The sequence below is a fragment of the Scyliorhinus canicula genome, chromosome 3 (genome assembly GCF_902713615.1).
Source record: "Scyliorhinus canicula chromosome 3, sScyCan1.1, whole genome shotgun sequence".
NCBI classification, from domain to species: domain Eukaryota; kingdom Metazoa; phylum Chordata; class Chondrichthyes; order Carcharhiniformes; family Scyliorhinidae; genus Scyliorhinus; species Scyliorhinus canicula.
The window spans coordinates 123680584-123698260 of record NC_052148.1 but is presented as its reverse complement, the minus strand read 5'-3'; the positions used below and the strand labels follow the sequence as shown (position 1 = coordinate 123698260).

Here is a 17677-nt window from a genome sequence, read left to right as displayed (position 1 = left end):
CATACATTTTCTAGAACAGTCTTATGAATAAAGTTGCCTTCTGTGCTGTAACCACTCTGATTCTAAGATAGAAATGCCATAACATTTTATACATAAAATTAGTTTACACCACTTTTATACAACTCTTACTAATTGTATTGCAGTAAAAGTCTAAAACTTACAGTTTCAGCATCCACAAAGACAGTAGGGCAATCTGAACACATCATCATTACTTCCAATGAGCTCTTGAATTTCGACCCAATCCTCTGGAGACTGTCCCCCAAATGACTGACAGAATCATGAGTTATGGCACAGAATTTTTTCTGAATGTTCTGTAGAAACAAGCAATCGGCTATCAACATCATTTTTCACTTTGTTTTAATCATATATTTTGATTTTAAAAGTTTTCATATCAGCACAAGGTTTGTACAGATTGGTGCAAAGCCGTTTTGACTTCAAAGCAATGTTAAACTTGTAGTGTAAATCAGGTGGCACACAATTTGTTTATGCAATCGTTTTTAGATCTGGTTGTACCACGTGAAGCACTTTTAGGCCTCACTCTCTGTCAACATCACTCACTATTCCAGAGCAATTTGAGAGAGCAAAGATAACCTGCATTTTTCTGCACTTCCTACTTTCTCCATAAAATTCTTGCCCTCCATCCTCAACTTGTGAATATCATTGTCAGTATCAGTTGCATGATCTCAACACGATGTTCTTGTACTTCTTGAACTTTCTGCAGTCTCTGACAGTTAACCACATTATACTTTCAGATGTTCTGCTTTCCAGTGGCCAGTTTAGCGAGACCATTCTTACTTAATTGGTTTCATTCTTACTTAATTGATCAAATATTTCTAGCAATGACTTCTGTAATGGAAAATATGGAAAGGTATGTCATTTGAAACATGGAAGTCTGGCAATACCTGATCTAAGAGTCCATGAGAGAATGTAGGGAAAAATACCACCAAGGGTTAACAGCAGCTGCAGGAGAGGATTGTAAAATGCAGATAGCCTTAGTCAAGCAGGCTTAGCAAACAAAACAGGCAGGTCTTTCAAGACACAATCAAGTGAATTTTACAGCTAAAAGCAATGTTTCGCATCTCCTTTTGAAGTTAGGTAAGCAGACGGAAAAGAATGGATAAGGTTTTAAGTTAATTAGGTGACAAATGTTTAAATGAGAGGCAAGTCTTTTAACTCACAACTGATTGAATTTAGTATAAAGCCAAAAGCAATATTTCACACCTTCATTAAAGTTAAGTAAGCAGATGGAAAAGAATGGATGAGGTTTGCAGTTGAATTAGGTGATAAATCTATAGGTGTGAAGTTCTGCTGACATTAGGTCAATTAAAGAAAGCTGGAGACAACCTGTCTACGAGAACACAAATTAGACCCAAATCATTGGCCCATAATTTCCGTTCCAGAGCACCATACCCGGGAGACCCAAAGGACCACTGGGGACTCACCCCCGCCACCCCAAAGGGGAATCAAAGTAAGGATTGCATGGCAAGTGCCCAGAAAGCTCAAACTTGCGTTGGGAAATTATCCTGCACTGGGAACCATCCAAATGTTCCGATTTAAATCGCAATCTTCAGACGGTTCCGACTGTCACTACAGAAATTGTTAGCCAGGAAACATTAGAACAATTAAAACACTTCTAACTTCTAGGTAACTATAGACTTATCCTCCTGACCTGCAGTGGATCTCATGGCCATCTCCCACTTCCAAATCTGCCTCTGAACCCCCTTCACACCAGACTATGCTCCATATCCCCAAATCTCACCCCTGAACCACTCCACCCTCTGACTATATCTAACACCCCCATCCGATCCCCTCCACTCCTACTGCCCCCTCACCAAACCCCCTCCAACCTCTGCAATTCTCACTGTCACGAGCCACTCAGACACTATGCCCTGATGCTCCCCAATACCACAACTACCCTCCAGACCCCCAAATCCCGACTACCCTCCCCCCACCCCGACTCACTTCCCTCACCCCCAACTACTCCACCACTGGCCCACCTACACCAATTGGTCACCCATCACTCCTCTTTACCGCTAAAACCTCCTCCCAACTTTATAACTTACCAAAACTCTGTGGCCCAATTCTCTGCTCTCACGCCGGTTCGGAGAATAGCGGGCCGCGCCGATTTTTACGGCGACGCCGGTCCGACACCCTCCCGCTATTCTCCGAACCCCGCACAAACTTCACATCGGCATTCCTGGCAAAGGCCTCGACAGACCCCCCGACACAACCAATAGCCCGACTTTTCGGCCCCCCGCTATTCTCTGGCCCGGATGGGCCGAAGTCCCGACGTCATCACGCAATGTTTTCACGCCGGTCAACACACCTGCTTTTCAAGTTCGGCAACCAGTCGTGCTGGCTGACGAGAGCATCGAGGAGGTGAGCACACCGCTCAGCGCACTGCTGGAGTCTGGCCACAACGGGGAAGGCATCCCCGAGAACGGGAGGGGGGTCAAGAATGGGGGTGGGGAGGGTGGGTGGGAGACTGAGGGGGGAAGTGGGGAGACTGAGGGGGGAAGTGGGGGAGACTGAGGGGGGGGGGGAGTGGGGGAGACTGTGGGGGGGAGCGGGGGAGACTGAGGGGGGGAGTGGGGGAGACTGAGGGGGGAGTGGGGGAGACTGAGGGGGGAGTGGGGGAGACTGAGGGGGGGTGGGAGTGGGGGGTAGGGAGAGAGTGAGTGAGTGACTCGTCCAACCCCGGTTACAAAATGTCTGCCACCATCTCATGGCCATCGTCCACTTCCAAATCTGCCTCTGAACCCCCTTCACACCAGACTATGCTCCATATCCCCAAATCTCACCCCTGAACCACTCCACCCTCTGACTATATCTAACACCCCCATCCTATCCCCTCCACTCCTACTGCCCCCTCACCAAACCCCCTCATGAGGACAAGGCCGCTGGTTCCCCTGTGGCTTACGGCCACAGGCCACTGACGCACCGGTGAGGAGGACGTAGTTAACTGCCCGATGGATGCAGAAAGTGACCAGGGGTTAGGCTGCCCGCGTGTCAGCAGCGCGACCAGGCCACCGGGACACACATGTATCCCGTGGCAGGCGGCTGCCGAGGTGTCGACTAACCTCCGTCTAACATGTCCCGTTTCTCTGCCCCCCTCCAACCTTCTGTAGGTTAGCACAATGTATGTGAACAGAACGGCTATGTTCACCGCAGTTGTTGGCGCCGCTGCACTGCATTTGGAGATGGAGCAGCATCCACAGCCACAACCCGCAGTGGATGCAGGGCCAGGTGCAGCAGCAGAGGGAAGGGCCGAGGAGTTGCCAGTCGTCGAGCAGCATGGGGGAGGAGGAGAGAGTGAGGGTGCAGCCACGGCGCCAACCAAGGCTGAGGGTGTATCGTGCCCGGATCTCTTTCCTAACAATGACGGACATCACCTGCAGGAGGAGACTCCGGCTGAGTAGGGGGACGGTGACACATATCTGTCACCTCGCCCCACGTGGAACGGGGGGAGGACACGCGATCCCGGTTGCCGTCAGGGTGACGGTCGCTCTTGACTTCTATGCGACCGGCTCCTTCCAGTCTCCGAGTGGGGACCTCGCCGGGATCTCCCAGTCATCGGTGCACAGGTGCATCCGGGATGTGACCGATGCCCTCTATGCCATCACTGATCGCTACGTCACCTTTCCCGAGGACCGAGCAAGTCAAGATTCACGAGCTCGTGGATTTGCCAGCGTGGCCGGGATACCGATGGTGCAGGGTGCAATCGATTGTGTTCACGTCCCCATGCGCCCGCCTGCAGGGGACAGGGAGGTCTTCACAAACAGGAGGGGGTCATACTCCATGAATATCCAGGTGGTATGCGACCGCCACATGAGGTTCATGAACGTCTGTGCAAGGTTCCCAGGGAGTGTGCATGACTCCTACATACTGGCGCAGTCGTACATCCCTGCGATGTTTGAGGGACGTCCCCCCTGGCTGAGAGGCTGGTTGCTGGGCGACGGGTTATCCGCTGAGGTCTTGGCTGATGACGCCTATACGGAGGCCTCAGACTAATGCGAAAACCCGATACAACGAGGCCCATGCAGCAACCAGGGGTGTGGTGGAGCGCTGCCTTGGGCTCCTGAAGATGAGATTCAGGTGCCTGGACCACTCCGGAGGGGCCCTGCAGCACCAGCCCAACAAGGTCGCTCGCACTGTTGCGGTCTGCTGTGCACTGCACAACATCGCGATGCAGAGGGGAGATGCCCTGCTGCAGGAGGCGGAGGGAGAAGCCAGTGGCAGTGGTGCCAGCACAGAGGAGGAGGAGAGGGAGGAGGCTGGCGGAGTGGCAGGCGCAGCACGCAGACACAACCCAGGTGCTGGTGATGCCCAGGAGGCGGCACATTGGACCCGGCGAGGACGCAACGCCTTGGTGGCAGCACGGTTCACGCGTCGCATGCGACGTCCCCGCTGAACACCAAACCACCACCTGCATCGCCAGTCGCGCAGAGGGTCAACACACAACTGCCACCACCTTGTCAGAGAGAGTCTGACACATGGCAAAAGCTGAACCATCCACTTTGGTGGCCGCTGAGTTCGTCACGGACACTCCATCACGTGCCCGCGTGGGCTAGCTGTGGGAGGGGGTGGAGGGGGAAGGGACTACACACCCGCGGCACCGAAGTTTCACCGCTCGTCAACCCCAGCGACACTCGGTCACCATCACGATCCCTGCGGCTGTGGAACAATCACACGGTATTACAAGTAAGGTGGAACAGTGCGTTTAATGTTAACAATAATTTACAGATGCCCTAGCCCCTACAACTAAACTGTGCCCTTCACCCGTGCCAACTTACTCGGTGTCTCTCTTTGTTGCCTTACGGGCCCTACCACTACGTCTAAGTGATTCCCCAGATGATACAGCAGGAGTGGAGGAGGACTGCTGTGAATCGCCCCCTTCGACTTGTTTCTCCTTCGGCAAGCGTTTCCTGGGGCGACCCGGCCTTGATGGGCCAGGCTGCTCTGCGGGCGTCTCGGGTGATGTTGTGCCACCCTGCTCTGCCCGCTGCACACCCGATGCACCAGGGATGGGACGGGGGAAGGCCGAGCATTCCGGGACGTCCCGTGATGGAGTTAATGGGACAGGCCCCGAAACCTCCTCCTCCCTCGGGGAGCCCTGTGTCCCTCGGGCCTCACTGTGGGATAGAGGTGCGAGCGGGGAGGTGCCCCGTCGCGCCACCAACACCTGGCGCTGCCAGTCCTGGAGGCCTGCAACGGTATCCACCAGGATCCGAAGGTTTGCAGAGACGGAGTCCAGGGAGTTAGACATTCCCGCCAGGGACTGTGCGATCTCAACCTGTGAGTGCACGATGCCATCCAGCAAGTGTGTCAGGCGGTTGATGCTCTCCACGACTGACTGCTGGGACTGTGCCATCGACTGCTGTGACTGTGCCATGGCGTGCTGCGACTGGGCCATGACCTGCTGAGACTCGGCCAAGGCCCGCAGCGCGCCTGCAATGTCGTGTTGGCTCTGGCGCATTGCTGCCTGTGAGAGGGCAACCCTCTCCAGGGCCGAGGATGACGCGTGCACATTAAGCCCAACGCCTTGCATAACCTGACCCATTGCCTCCACCGCGGATGCCACCCGTGCGGTGTCGGCCTGGGTTGCTGCCATGAGCGGCACCACTCCCTGCTCCTGGACGCGGTTCGACTCCTCTAACTGCATCTGCAGATGCTGGAACACAGCCCTCATCCCGTCATTGTGTCCCTGGGTTTCTTGATGCATCGGCTGTGCGGGTGGGTTGAGAAACTCCAGGAACTCAGAAAACGTCTGGGAGCCAGCTGGATGCTGGGCCTGGCCTGCCCTCCGCCAGTCCGGGCCCTCGGCTGCTCCGACCTCCACCTGCTGTACCTGCTCAGCTGTGATGTGCGACCCAGGAGCCTCATTACAAAATAGCCCAACTGGGCTGATTGTCTCTGGGATGGTGGATAGTATGGGAGATAGCTGTGCCACAAGCTCGAGGTCGTCTTGGGTGCACGCCTCCTCTATTTCATCGGCCCACTGAGAGGCCGCAGGGCGTTCGCGGGCCATTTGTCTCTCTCCCTCTATCGCCGCCCTCTGGGCGTCCTGCTCCACAGATTCTGTGGGGGAGGTTGGGACTCCCCGCTGATCGGGCACCCTCTGTCGTGCGGCCCTGGGTGCGGTGGGGGCAGATGCCTGTCTCCGCCTGGAGGCAGTCGGCCCTGGTCGTACGGCATCACGTCCTAGGGAAGAGAATGAAACGGGTTATTTAGAGATGCTCGGCCGGTCCCAGTGGGCAGAGTGTGAAGGGACAGAGGATGGGGGAGGTGTCCCAGTGGGCAGGGTGTGAAGGGACAGAGGATAGGGGAGGTGTCCCAGTGGGCAGAGTGCGAAGGGACAGAGGATGGGGGGGGGGGGGGGGGGGGGGGTTTGTCATGCAGGGCTGTCTCACTTGGTGCAGCTCCGCCAACCTCGCATTGCACGACCTCCCGGGTGGCAGATCCCCCAACAAGGTCCAGTGCCCTCTGCTCGAACGTAGTGAGGGGGTGTAGAATGGGCGAACCGCCTCCAGTCTTGTTCCGCTCACGGTTGTTGTGAGCGGTCTTGTCCTGTTGGGGGAGGGGGCATAGGTAGATCATTACAATACGGCAGGTATCAGATACTGGCACAGGTTGGGGGTCAAGTTGTAACAAGACCATTGCATCTCTCCAGGGGGGCCAGAGCGCTGGGTCTGTGACTACTTAGTGAACCACCCTCCAGTCACTCTGCCCCAATCCCCCTCCACCCCCCGTGCCGGGGGGGGAGGTGGGTGATTAAGTAAAGGGGGGGGAGGGGGGATGGTTATGACCCGGGGGCACCCTCTTGACACTTACCCTGGCAGCCCTGGTGAGGTCGTGCAGCTTTTTGCGGCACTGCTCCTCAGAGCGAGGGGTCTGTCCCACAGCACTCACGGCAGCAGCCACCTCTCGCCAGGCCTGGCGCACCACGCTTGCAGGGTGGGATGCCCTCTTCCAGGGCGGATGATGCCCCTCCTCTACTCAACTTCATCGAGCAGCGTCTTGACGTCAGCCTCTGTGAACCTCGGGGCTGCCCTCCGTGGCTCCGACACCTCTGGCCTCCTGCTGCTGTGCTCGCCCGCGCATTTTTACGACGCGGGCGGCATCACGTGGGCGTGTTCATGGCGTCGCCACGTTCCAACGTCATCTGGAACGTAATTGCCGCGGCTCCGTTTCTAGCCCATTTCCCGGGTGTGAATACCTCGGGAACGGGGCTGTGTCGGGCCGTTGACAAAGTCGGCCGTGATTTTCCGCGGGTGGGGAGAATCGCGCCCCTGTTCTTTCATCTGTGGCCTCCTTTAACAGCTGTGCTCACGTCTGCTCCTGGAATTCTCTTAAGCCTTTTCCCCTTTAAAATCCTCTTCAAAACCTACATCTGTGAGCAAGCTTTTTCCACACCTCCTAACTGCGTCTTCTTTGGTTCATTATCCAGTTTTTAGCCAATTACTTTTCGCTAATTTCAGACATTTTCTACCTTAAAAATACCATATAAATATAAGTTGCTGTTGTCCCAGCATCAATGAGGGACATTATGAAAGGGTCAGTGAATACCACATATCTTGATCACAACATGAAACTGGTGTAGGTATATTGCAGCATACATATTTTTGCCACTCAGAATGGAGGAATATTAAATTTCTTCCCCGTAATAATTCTTGTCTGAAGACACTATTTGTAAATATTGCAAAAACATTGCTTAAAAGGAAAGCCTTATATTTTCAAAACACTTAATTTTACCTAATTATATTTTTGATCCAAAAATATGAGATGCCCTGAGATACATAAATAGTCTAAGTCTATTTTCGCGTCAGAAATATCTTCATATCATTGTTAATTATCGATGACTTGCAGGTGTCAGTTAGAACATTCCAACTGACAAATTCAGCTTCAACAACTTTGAGTAAAGCAAATGTCTTTGGCTGGCACAACATTTACTGTACTTACTGAATCCACATCTCTAATCTGTCATTTCCTCAAAAAATTCTCATCATCAGGTAATAGACCACTGACCTGAAACAGTCTAGAGAACACGTGAAATGTATGTACTGCACAGGATCCATCTGTATCTGACAGCATCTGATTGACATGGCAACGCCAAGCTTCCTCCTCATCCTCATAAGCCACTGGTTGGAAAGCAGATAAGATAGCAGAGAGGAAAGGTGATGGCGGTGGTGAGACTTGAATTTCAGGAAATCCTTCCTGGTCTCCTTCGTCTTGACTGAAAAAGATACGAAATAGATGTTCAAAGTAAAGGGTCTAAATTAGGTAGGAAACCAACTCTATATTTGTTTTAGTTGATAGTACTGAAGACTCATTACAATATGTTTTTACGATTAAACTAGTAACCAGTGCTGCACTGGAAATGAAATGATTGATTATATTTTTCAATAATTCAATTTTATAATTAACACTTTTTCCTGCGTTTGCCTTCCAAGCCTATTCTGAGGTACACAACTTTTCATTGCATAGATTGTAGCAAAATATGGTTTATATTGCTGAAGAAAACATTTTTACTAAAGTCTCAACAGAAATTCTAAATCCAAAGTAATTGGCTGCAGGCAATGATATTGTCCTAGTTCTTTAATTGTTTCTTTAGAAAATAATGAAACACTATAGACATAGCATAAGAAGGGTTCACTTTAATAAATATATTACTCTTGGCAGCTGATAACTATTGTAATAAAATACTGGATGATCAAATTGGAAAGGGTGATCCATGGAAAACCTGACCTCGCGGACATTTTAATTAAGAAAAAAGTGCCAGGACTAGACCCACCAATCAGCACACCCTGGGTATATTATATTGACAACAGTCATGGAGAAGTCAATGTTCTAAGGTTTCCCACTTCTCCGGCATAAAGGATGACAGTGTTGTGATTCAGGGCAGCAAGGAGCTCTAGAAATGAGCGGGAACATAAATATACACAGGATATATTCCTTAAGCCATGACTGCAACATTACAGTTTGCAATAAGTTGCAAAGGAGAATAAGGATTGTCTTTTGTAACTTTCCCTACAAGTGCTAATGCAATCACATGCAGAAGCATTCTAATATTAAATAATGTTAAATACTATGAACTAAAATTTAAGAAGTAAATGCAATCACAGACACTTCAGGACATTCTCTGAAAGATGCAGAAATACCACTGACATCCTACTGGAGAAATGCACACGGTAGTAAATGACAATAATGCTGCAAGGTATAGAGCATAGTTTAATTTAAACCTTTACTCGGTGCAACATTCCACTACTATATTTGATCAGAACAATGTAATTACATATTGGTTCACAGAATCTTTTACTGCTGGTAAAATCAATAAACTGATTCTTAAACCAAAATCATTACTAAAAAGATGTTTTGAATTTAAGACATGTCAATATATTTGTTCCCCCTCATGTATCTTTTATTCTAGAGAAAGCTAGAAAATGGAGGAAATCTACCCAAATAATAAATCAGAATTTATAAAAATAAATACTCACTGTTCAAGTTTACTGAATATTCTTACAAAGCATGCAGAGTAAATATATCTGAGACTATTTCTACTTAATGCAGATAACATTTCTACAAATGTTAGGCAGCACTTTGTTTCAAGTGCAGTCGAACAGCTACTGTGTGTTAGCTGGCAGATTATCTGCATATAGACGCAGTTGGTAGCTGCATGCACTATGTGAAATGTTTCTCTTGGAAAAGGCACAGACTTTTTGCTGTCGTAGACAGCATTTCTAATTATCTTAAGTAGGGTCTATTTCAAGAGGTTGGATGCATCAAGATGTCAATTTACAAGCACAATCAATTTAATGGGATTCACGTTTACCATGTTCCTTAACATTTCCTCTTTGTCATCTATCTTCTTCTGTTAATTGACATATCAATCATTTTTTTCATTTTACTCAGTGAATTATTTCATTGCACCTGCTGTACAGCTGAGGTTAATCATTTGTTCTTTATCTTCCACATTGCTCGGATAAGATAATGGGTGCAAATAATCGCACAGAACAAAAACAATGAATGATCTCAAAATAAAGCAACAAAACAATCATCTTCCGAAAACTGCAGAGCAGAATAATTACTGAACATCTCTTAGAAAATGGCATGAATTTTGCCCTTAATTGGCTTGGGTTTTCAATTTGAACTTCACAGCAGGAAGACTGCAATGGAATGGTTGCCAAATTTTTAAATCTCATCTAACTGTTGCAGCAATTTTATAATAAATCTTGACAAGGCAGTGCAAGTCATCAAGATTGAAGAAGTCTATGCTAAGAAGCAAATCAAACGCAGTGCTTAGGGGCAGCAAAGTCCATTGAAAAAGGAGAAAAGACTGAGTTACAAAAGTAGCTATTTCCATTCGAGATCCTTAGAAAGCATGCTGTAGAAGAATGTGGCATTGCAACGAGTCTTGGATTAATGCGATATTACACAAATCATGAAAATTTAACTTGCAGTTGCTATCCTGGTTATCAATTTTACTAACCCCAGCTACATATTACCTAGTATAGTCACTTTTTCCTATAGCAGTGAATCTTTTGGACTCTATCTGGGCCACAAACCTCTTGCCTTGGATTGCATGCTTGTGACTCTTTGTTTAAATGCTGAATAAAATGGATGAATTGGCAACAAGCAGAGTAACTAACATCCTGTCAGTAGTGCAGGTTGCTATGCGAACCAATCATGAGCAGAATGCTTTCCCAGGATTTTTTTTACAATTCCCATGAAATTTGACAAATCTATTCGAATTCTTTGAGGATGCAACTAATAGAGTTGACGAGGGGGAGCCAGTGGGTGTGTATATTTTGAATTGCAGAAGGCTTTTGACAAAGTCCCGCATTAGTGTGTAAAATTAAAGCACATATGATAAGGGGGAGTGTATGGAGATGGATAGAAAACTGGTTGGCAGACAAGAAACAAAATGTAGGAATTAACGGGTCGTCTTTAAATTGTCAGGCAGTGACTACTGGGGTACCACAGGGTTTGATGCTGGGACCCCAGCTATTCACTATATCTATACATATATACGGGATGTGGGCGTCACTGGTTAGGCCAGCATTTATTGCCCATTCCTAGTTGCACTTCAGAAGGTGGTGGCGAGTTGCCTTCTTGAACCGCTACAGTCCTGAGGTGTAGGTACATCCACTGTGCTGTTAGGGAGGGAGTTCCAGGATTTTGCCCCAGCGACAGTGAAGGAACGGTGATATATTTCCAAATCAGGGTGGTGAGTGACTTGGAGGGAAACAGGTGGTGGGGTTCCCAGGTATCTGCTGCTCTTGTCCTTCTCGATGGTAGTGGTCATGGGTTTAGAAAGTGCTGTCTCAAGAACTTTGGTGAGTTACTGCAGTGCATCTTTTAGATGGTACACACGGCTGCCACTGTTCGTCGATGATGGAGGGTTTGAATGTTTGTGGAAGGAGGAATAATCAACTTGTTCTGGATAGTGTCGAGCTTCTTGAGTGTTGTTGGAGCTATACTCATCCAGGCAAGTGGAGAGTATTCCATTACACTCCTGACTTGCGCCTTGTAGATGGTGGCCAGGCTTTTTGGGGGGGGTCAGGAGATGACTTACTCACCGTAGGATTCCTAGCCTTTGATCTGCCCTGGTAGTTACAATATTAATATGGCTAGTTCAGTTCAGTTTCTGATCAATGTTAACCCCCAGGATGTTGACTGTGGGGATTCAGCGGTGATGATGCCATTGACTGTCAAGGGGCGGTGGTTAGATCCTCTCTTGCAGGAGATGGTCATTGCCTGCACTTGTGTGGTGTGAATGTAACTTGTCATTTGCCAGCTCAAGCCTGGATATTGTCCAAGTCTTGCTGCATTTAGACATGAACTGCTTCATTATCTGAGCAGTAGCGAATGGTGCTGAACATTGTGCAGTCATCTGCAAACATCCCCACTTCTGACCTTATGACGGAAAGGAGATCATTGATGAAGTAGCTGAAGATGGTTGGGCTTAGGACACTACCCTGAGAAACTACTGCAGTGATGTCCTGGAGCTGAAATGATTGACCTTCAACCACCACAACTATCTTCCTTTGTGCCAGATATGACTCCAACCAGCAGAGAGTTTTCCTCCTGATTCCCATCGACTCCACTTTAGCTAGGGCTCCTTGATGCCATACTTGGTCATATGCTGCCTCGATGTCAAGGGCAGTCACTCTCACCTCACCTGTCATTCAGCTATTTTTTCTATGTTTCAACCAAGGCTGTAATGAGGTCAGGAGCTGAATGACCCTGGCGGAACCCAAACTGAGCGTCCGTGAGCAGTTTTATTGCTCAGTAAGTGCCTGTTGATGACTCCTTCCATCACTTTGCTAATGATTGAGAGTAGGCTATCAGAGCTGTAATTGGCTGGGTTGCATTTGTCCTGTCTTTTGTGTCCAGGACACAGCTGGGCAATTTTCCAAATTGCCGGGTAGATGCCAGTGTTGTAGCTGTACTGGAACAGTTTGGCTAGGGGTATAGCGAGTTCTGCAGCACAAGTCTTCAGTACTATTGCCAGAATATTGTCAGGGCCCATCGCCTTTGCAGTATCCAGTGCCTTCAGCCATTTCTTGATATCACGTGGAGTGAATTGTACTGGCTCTAGACTGACATCGATGATGCTGGGGACCTCCGGAGGAGACTGAGATGGATTCATGATTTAGATGAGGGATCAAGATAGGAGAACTCCAAATTTGCAGGTGACACCAAGTTGGATGTGTGTGTGTGTGGTCTGTGAGGACGATGCAGAGATCCTTCAGTGTGATTCAGACAAGTTGAGTGAATGGCAAATGAGTGGCAAAGAAAATGCATAATAGGGCAACACAAGATATACAATGTAACTACATAAGCACTGGCATCGGATGAAGCATACAGGGTGTAGTATTAATGAGGTCAGTCAATAAGAGGGTCATTTAGGAGTCTGGTGACAGTGGGGAAGAAGCTGTTTTTGAGTCTGTTCGTGCGTGTTCTCAGACTTCTGTGTCTCCTGCCCGATGGAAGAAGTTGGAAGAGTGAGTAAGCCGGGTGGGAGGGATCTTTGATTATGCTGCCCGCTTTCCCCAGGCAGCGGGAGGTGTAGATGGAGTCAATGGATGGGAGGCAGGTTCGTGTGATGGACTGGGCGGCATTCATGACTCTCTGAAGTTTCGTGCGGTCCTGGGCTGAGCAGTTGCCATACCAGGCTGTGATGCAGCCAGATAGGATGCTTTCTATGGTGCATCTGTAAAAGTTGGTAAGGGTTAATGTGGACATGCTGAATTTCCTTAGTTTCCTGAGGAAGTATAGGCGCTGTTGTGCTTTCTTGGTGATAGCGTCGACGTGAGTGGACCAGGACAGATTTTTGGAGATGTGCACCCATAGGAATTTGAAACTGCTAACCATCTCCACCTCGGCCCCGTTGATGCTGACAGGGGTGTGTACAGTACTTTGCTTCCTGAAGTCAATGACCAGCTTTTTAGTTTTGCCAGTATTGAGGGAAAGATTGTTGTCGTTACACCACTCCACTAGGTTCTCTATCTCCCTCCTGTATTCTGACCTGTCGTTATTAGAGATCTGGCCCACTATGGTTGTATCGTCAGCAAACTTGTAGATGGAGTTGAAACCAAGTTTTGCGATGCAGTCGTGTGTGTACAGGGAGTAGAGTAGGGGCCTATGTACGCAGCCTTGCGGGGCCCCGGTATTGAGGAGGAGGTGTTGGTGTTCATTTTTACTGATTGTGGTCTGTTGATCAGAAAATCGAGGATCCAGTTTCAGAGTGGAGAGCCAAGTCCTAGGTTTTGGAGCTTTGATATGAGCTTGGCTGGGATTATGGTGTTGAAGGCGGAGATGTAGTCAATAAATAGGAGTCTGATGTAGGAGTCCTTGTTTTCGAGATGCTCTAGGGATGAGTGTAGGGCCAGGGAAATGCCGTCTGATGTGGACCGGTTGCAGCGGTATGCAAATTGAAGTGGATCAAGGTGTTCTGGGAGTATGGAGGTGATGCGCTTCATGATCAACCTTTCAAAGCACTTCATTACGACTGAAGTCAGGGCCACCGGACGGTAGTCATTGAGGCACGTTGCCTGGTTCTTCTTTGGTACCGGTATGATGGTGGTCTTCTTGAAGCAGGTGGGGACCTCGGAGTGGAGTAGGGACACGTTAAAGATGTCTGTGTATACCTCTGCCAGCTGGTCCGCGCAGGCTCTGAGTGCACGACCAGGGATCCCGTCCGGGCCCGTCGCCTTCCGCGGGTTCACTTTCAGGAAGGCCGATCTGACTTTGGAAGCTGTGATGGTGCGTATGGGTGAATTATGGGCTGCTGGGGCACTCGACAGCGGATTGTTGGTTACCTGCTCGAACCGAGCATAGAATGCATCGAGTTCATTGGGGAGGGGTGCGCTGCTGCCAGAGATACTGGCAGCATTCCCTCCAGTCCAGGCAGCATCCTGGTAAATCTCCACTGCACCCACTCCAAAGCATCCACATCCTTCCTATAATGAGGCGACCAGAACGGGATATTCAATATTCCAAGTGTGGTCTAACCTGGTTTTATAAAGGTGCAGCAAATCCTCACAGCTCATAAACTCAATCCCCCTGTTAATGAAAGCCAACACACCATTCGCCTTCTTACCAACCCTATCAACCTGGTTCGCAACTTTGAGGGATCTATGAACATAGACCCCAAGATCCCTCTGTTCCTCCACACTTCCAAGAATCTTGCCTTTTACCTTGTATTCAGCATTCAAATTCAACCTTCCATAATGAATCACTTCACATTTATCTAGGTTGAAACCTATAAAATTCGAACAGGACTAGACAGGGTAGACGCAGGAAGTATGTTCCCGATGGTGGGTGTGCCTAGAATCAGGGTCACAAGTGTGAGGATACGGGGTAGACCATTTAAGACAGAGATCATGAGGAGAACTTTTTTCACCCAGAGTGTGGTCGACCTGTGGAATTCATTACCACAGGAAGTAGTTGAGGCTAAAACATTGCATGTTTTGAATGCAAGAAGCAACTAAATATAGCACTTAGGCCGACGTGGATCATGATATGGGGGGGAACGTGGGATTAGGCTTTGAGTTGGATGTTCAACCATGATCATAATGAATGGCGGAGCAGGCTTCAAGGGCCGAATGACATCCTCCTGCTCCTATTTTCTATGAAAGAACATAAAACATACAGTGCAGGAAGACATTCGGCCCATCGAGTCTGCACCGAACCACTTAAGCCCTCACTTCCACCCTATTCCCGTAACTCAATAACCCCATCTAACCTTTTTGGCCACTCAGGGCAATTTATCATGGCCAATCCACCTATCCTGCATGTCTTTGGACTGTGGAAGGAAACCGGAGCACCCGGAGGAAACCCACGCAGACACGGGGAGAAAGTGCAGACTCCGCACAGACAGTGACCCAGCGGGGAATTGAACCTGGGACCCTGGCGCTGTGAAGCCACAGTGCTATCCACTTGTGCTACCCTCAGAGCAAGAAGAAAATTCTGAAAAAAACAGAGGATGAAAGGTTCAATACTTCTGACAGAATTTGTAGAGTGAGGGGGGTCACATTTTAGCGCAATCCAGGACTACAGGAGACAAATTTAAGTTTTTGTGCAAGAGATGCATGGTGATATGAGGAAGACTTTTTTTTCAAACAGTGAGTGATGATGACCTGGAAGTTGCCGCCTACAAGTGTGGGGAAAGCAGAAATTATGAATGATTTCAAAAAGGAAATTGGATGGGTACTTGAAATAAACTAGCAGGCTACAGGGATAAAACACAGGAATGGATCTGATTAGACTGGTGTACAGAGAGCTGACATACTCAATGGGCCGAAAGGCTTCCTTCCATGCCATAGTGACACTATGACATTAAAAAATCTGTTCTTCTGAGGACGCGCATGGCCTCAATTTCACCGCCAGCAAGGAGATCCTTATTGCACTGGATACTAAAATATCTTTCTTCAACCAATACATGTTTCACAGTGGAAGGTATAGAAATGTATTGGAGCCTGTGCAGAGGGCCCTGGGTGTCCTAGTGCATGAGTCGCAAAAAGTTGGTTTACAGGTGCAACAGGTGATTAAGAAGGTGAATGGAGTTTTGTACCTCATTGCTAGAGGGGGGGGGGGGGGGGGGGGGGGGGGGGTTGAGACTAGGGAGGTTATGCTGCAACTGTATAAAGGTGTTAGTGAGGCTACACCTCGAGTATTGTGTTCAGTTTTGGTCTCCTTACCTGAGAAAGGATGTACTGGAGCTGGAGGGTGTGCAGAGGAGATTCACTAGGTTAATCCAGATCTGAAGGGGTTGGATTACGAGGAGAGGTTGAGTAGACTGGGACTGTACTCGTTAGAATTTAGAAGGATGCGGGGGGGATCTTACAGAAACATACAACATTATGAAGGGAATAGATAGGATAGATGCGGGCAGGTTGTTTCCACTGGTGGGTGAAAGCAGAACTAGGGAGCATGGCCTCAAAATAAGGGGAAGTAGATTTATGACTGAGTTTAGGAGGAACTTCTTCACCCAAAGGGTTGTGAATCTATGGAATTCCCCGCCCAGTGAAGCAGTTGAGGCTCCTTCATTACATGTTTTCAAGGTAAAGATAGATTGTTTTTTGGGCAGGAAAGTGGAGCTGAGTCCACAAAAGATCACCCATGATCTAATTGAATGGCAGAGCAGGCTCGAGGGGCCAGATGGCCTACTCCTGCTCCTAGTTCTTATAAAGATATGGACAGACAGAATGCATGGAACAAAAGCAGTTTGCTGCAACCTGCAAAAGCTAAGCTACTATAAGTACGGTAATACATGACGCAAGTTCCTTCATTATTTCAGTCACTAATTCAAGGAACAGAATTAAATTATGTGAACCATGGCTCACTCCAGAAACATAATCTAGACTGACACTTCAGTGTCTTCATACCGAAGAAGTGCTGTAGTTCTGGAGGTGCAGCCTTTTGGATGGGAGGTAAACAGAGATGTGATCTGCTCTTTCAGCTGGATGTAGTAGATCTCAGTCTCATTCTAAAGCAGGGAATTCTTATGGCATGCCAGCATATATTGATCTTCATCTCATTGTCGTTTGTAAAGCTTTGTGCAGAACATGGCTGCCTTGTTTTCCCGTATTACTATCGTGATACCACTTCCAAAGTACTTCAATTGATCTGACGTGCTATGGGATCTCTGATTTTGCCAAAGGCACTCTAGAACTGTAATTTCTTCTTTACCTTCTTGAAAGTATCTTGAGAAGAGGTCGACCTCTTTTTTCAGCAAAACACTGTTTACTGGTGCTCTGTTGGGATTCTGTCAGGGCTACTCAGATCATGACCTCATTGAAGCCTTTGTCCAAACTTGGAATAAAGAACTGAACTCAAGAGGTGAGGTGAGAGTGACTGCCCTTGACACCAATGCAGCATTTGACGGAGTATGGCATCAAGGAATCCTATCAAATGGGAATCAGAGGAAAATCCTCGATCGACAGTCATACCTAGCACAAAGGAAGATGGATGTGGTTGTTCGAGTTCCTCAGGGTAGTGTCCTAGGCCCAACCTGTTTCATCAATGACCTTCCACCGTCATTAGGTCAGAAGTGAGGGCGTTGGTGGATGATTGCACAATGTTTAGTGCCATTTGCACTGAAGTGTCCATGTGCAGCAAAACCTCGACAATTCATTAAAAATGTTTTAGAGTCCCCAATTCTTTTTTTTCCAAT

General features: G+C 48.3%; 1 protein-coding gene across 19 annotated transcripts in view; it reads right to left on the bottom strand.

Moving 5' to 3' along the window:
- Window positions 1–17677, bottom strand: part of fryl (furry homolog, like) — a 553990-nt gene that overhangs the window by 56822 nt on the left and 479491 nt on the right. For all 19 annotated transcript variants that reach the window (XR_005459993.1, XM_038791218.1, XM_038791221.1 and 16 more), the window contains 2 exons: window positions 8026–8233; window positions 162–311 (listed from right to left, as the gene is read on the bottom strand). Coding sequence is in view for 18 of the 19 variants with exons in the window: in XM_038791218.1 (XP_038647146.1) it covers window positions 162–311; window positions 8026–8233 (358 nt within the window). In the remaining variant the exon portion in view is untranslated. The remainder of the gene's footprint in view (window positions 1–161; window positions 312–8025; window positions 8234–17677) is intronic.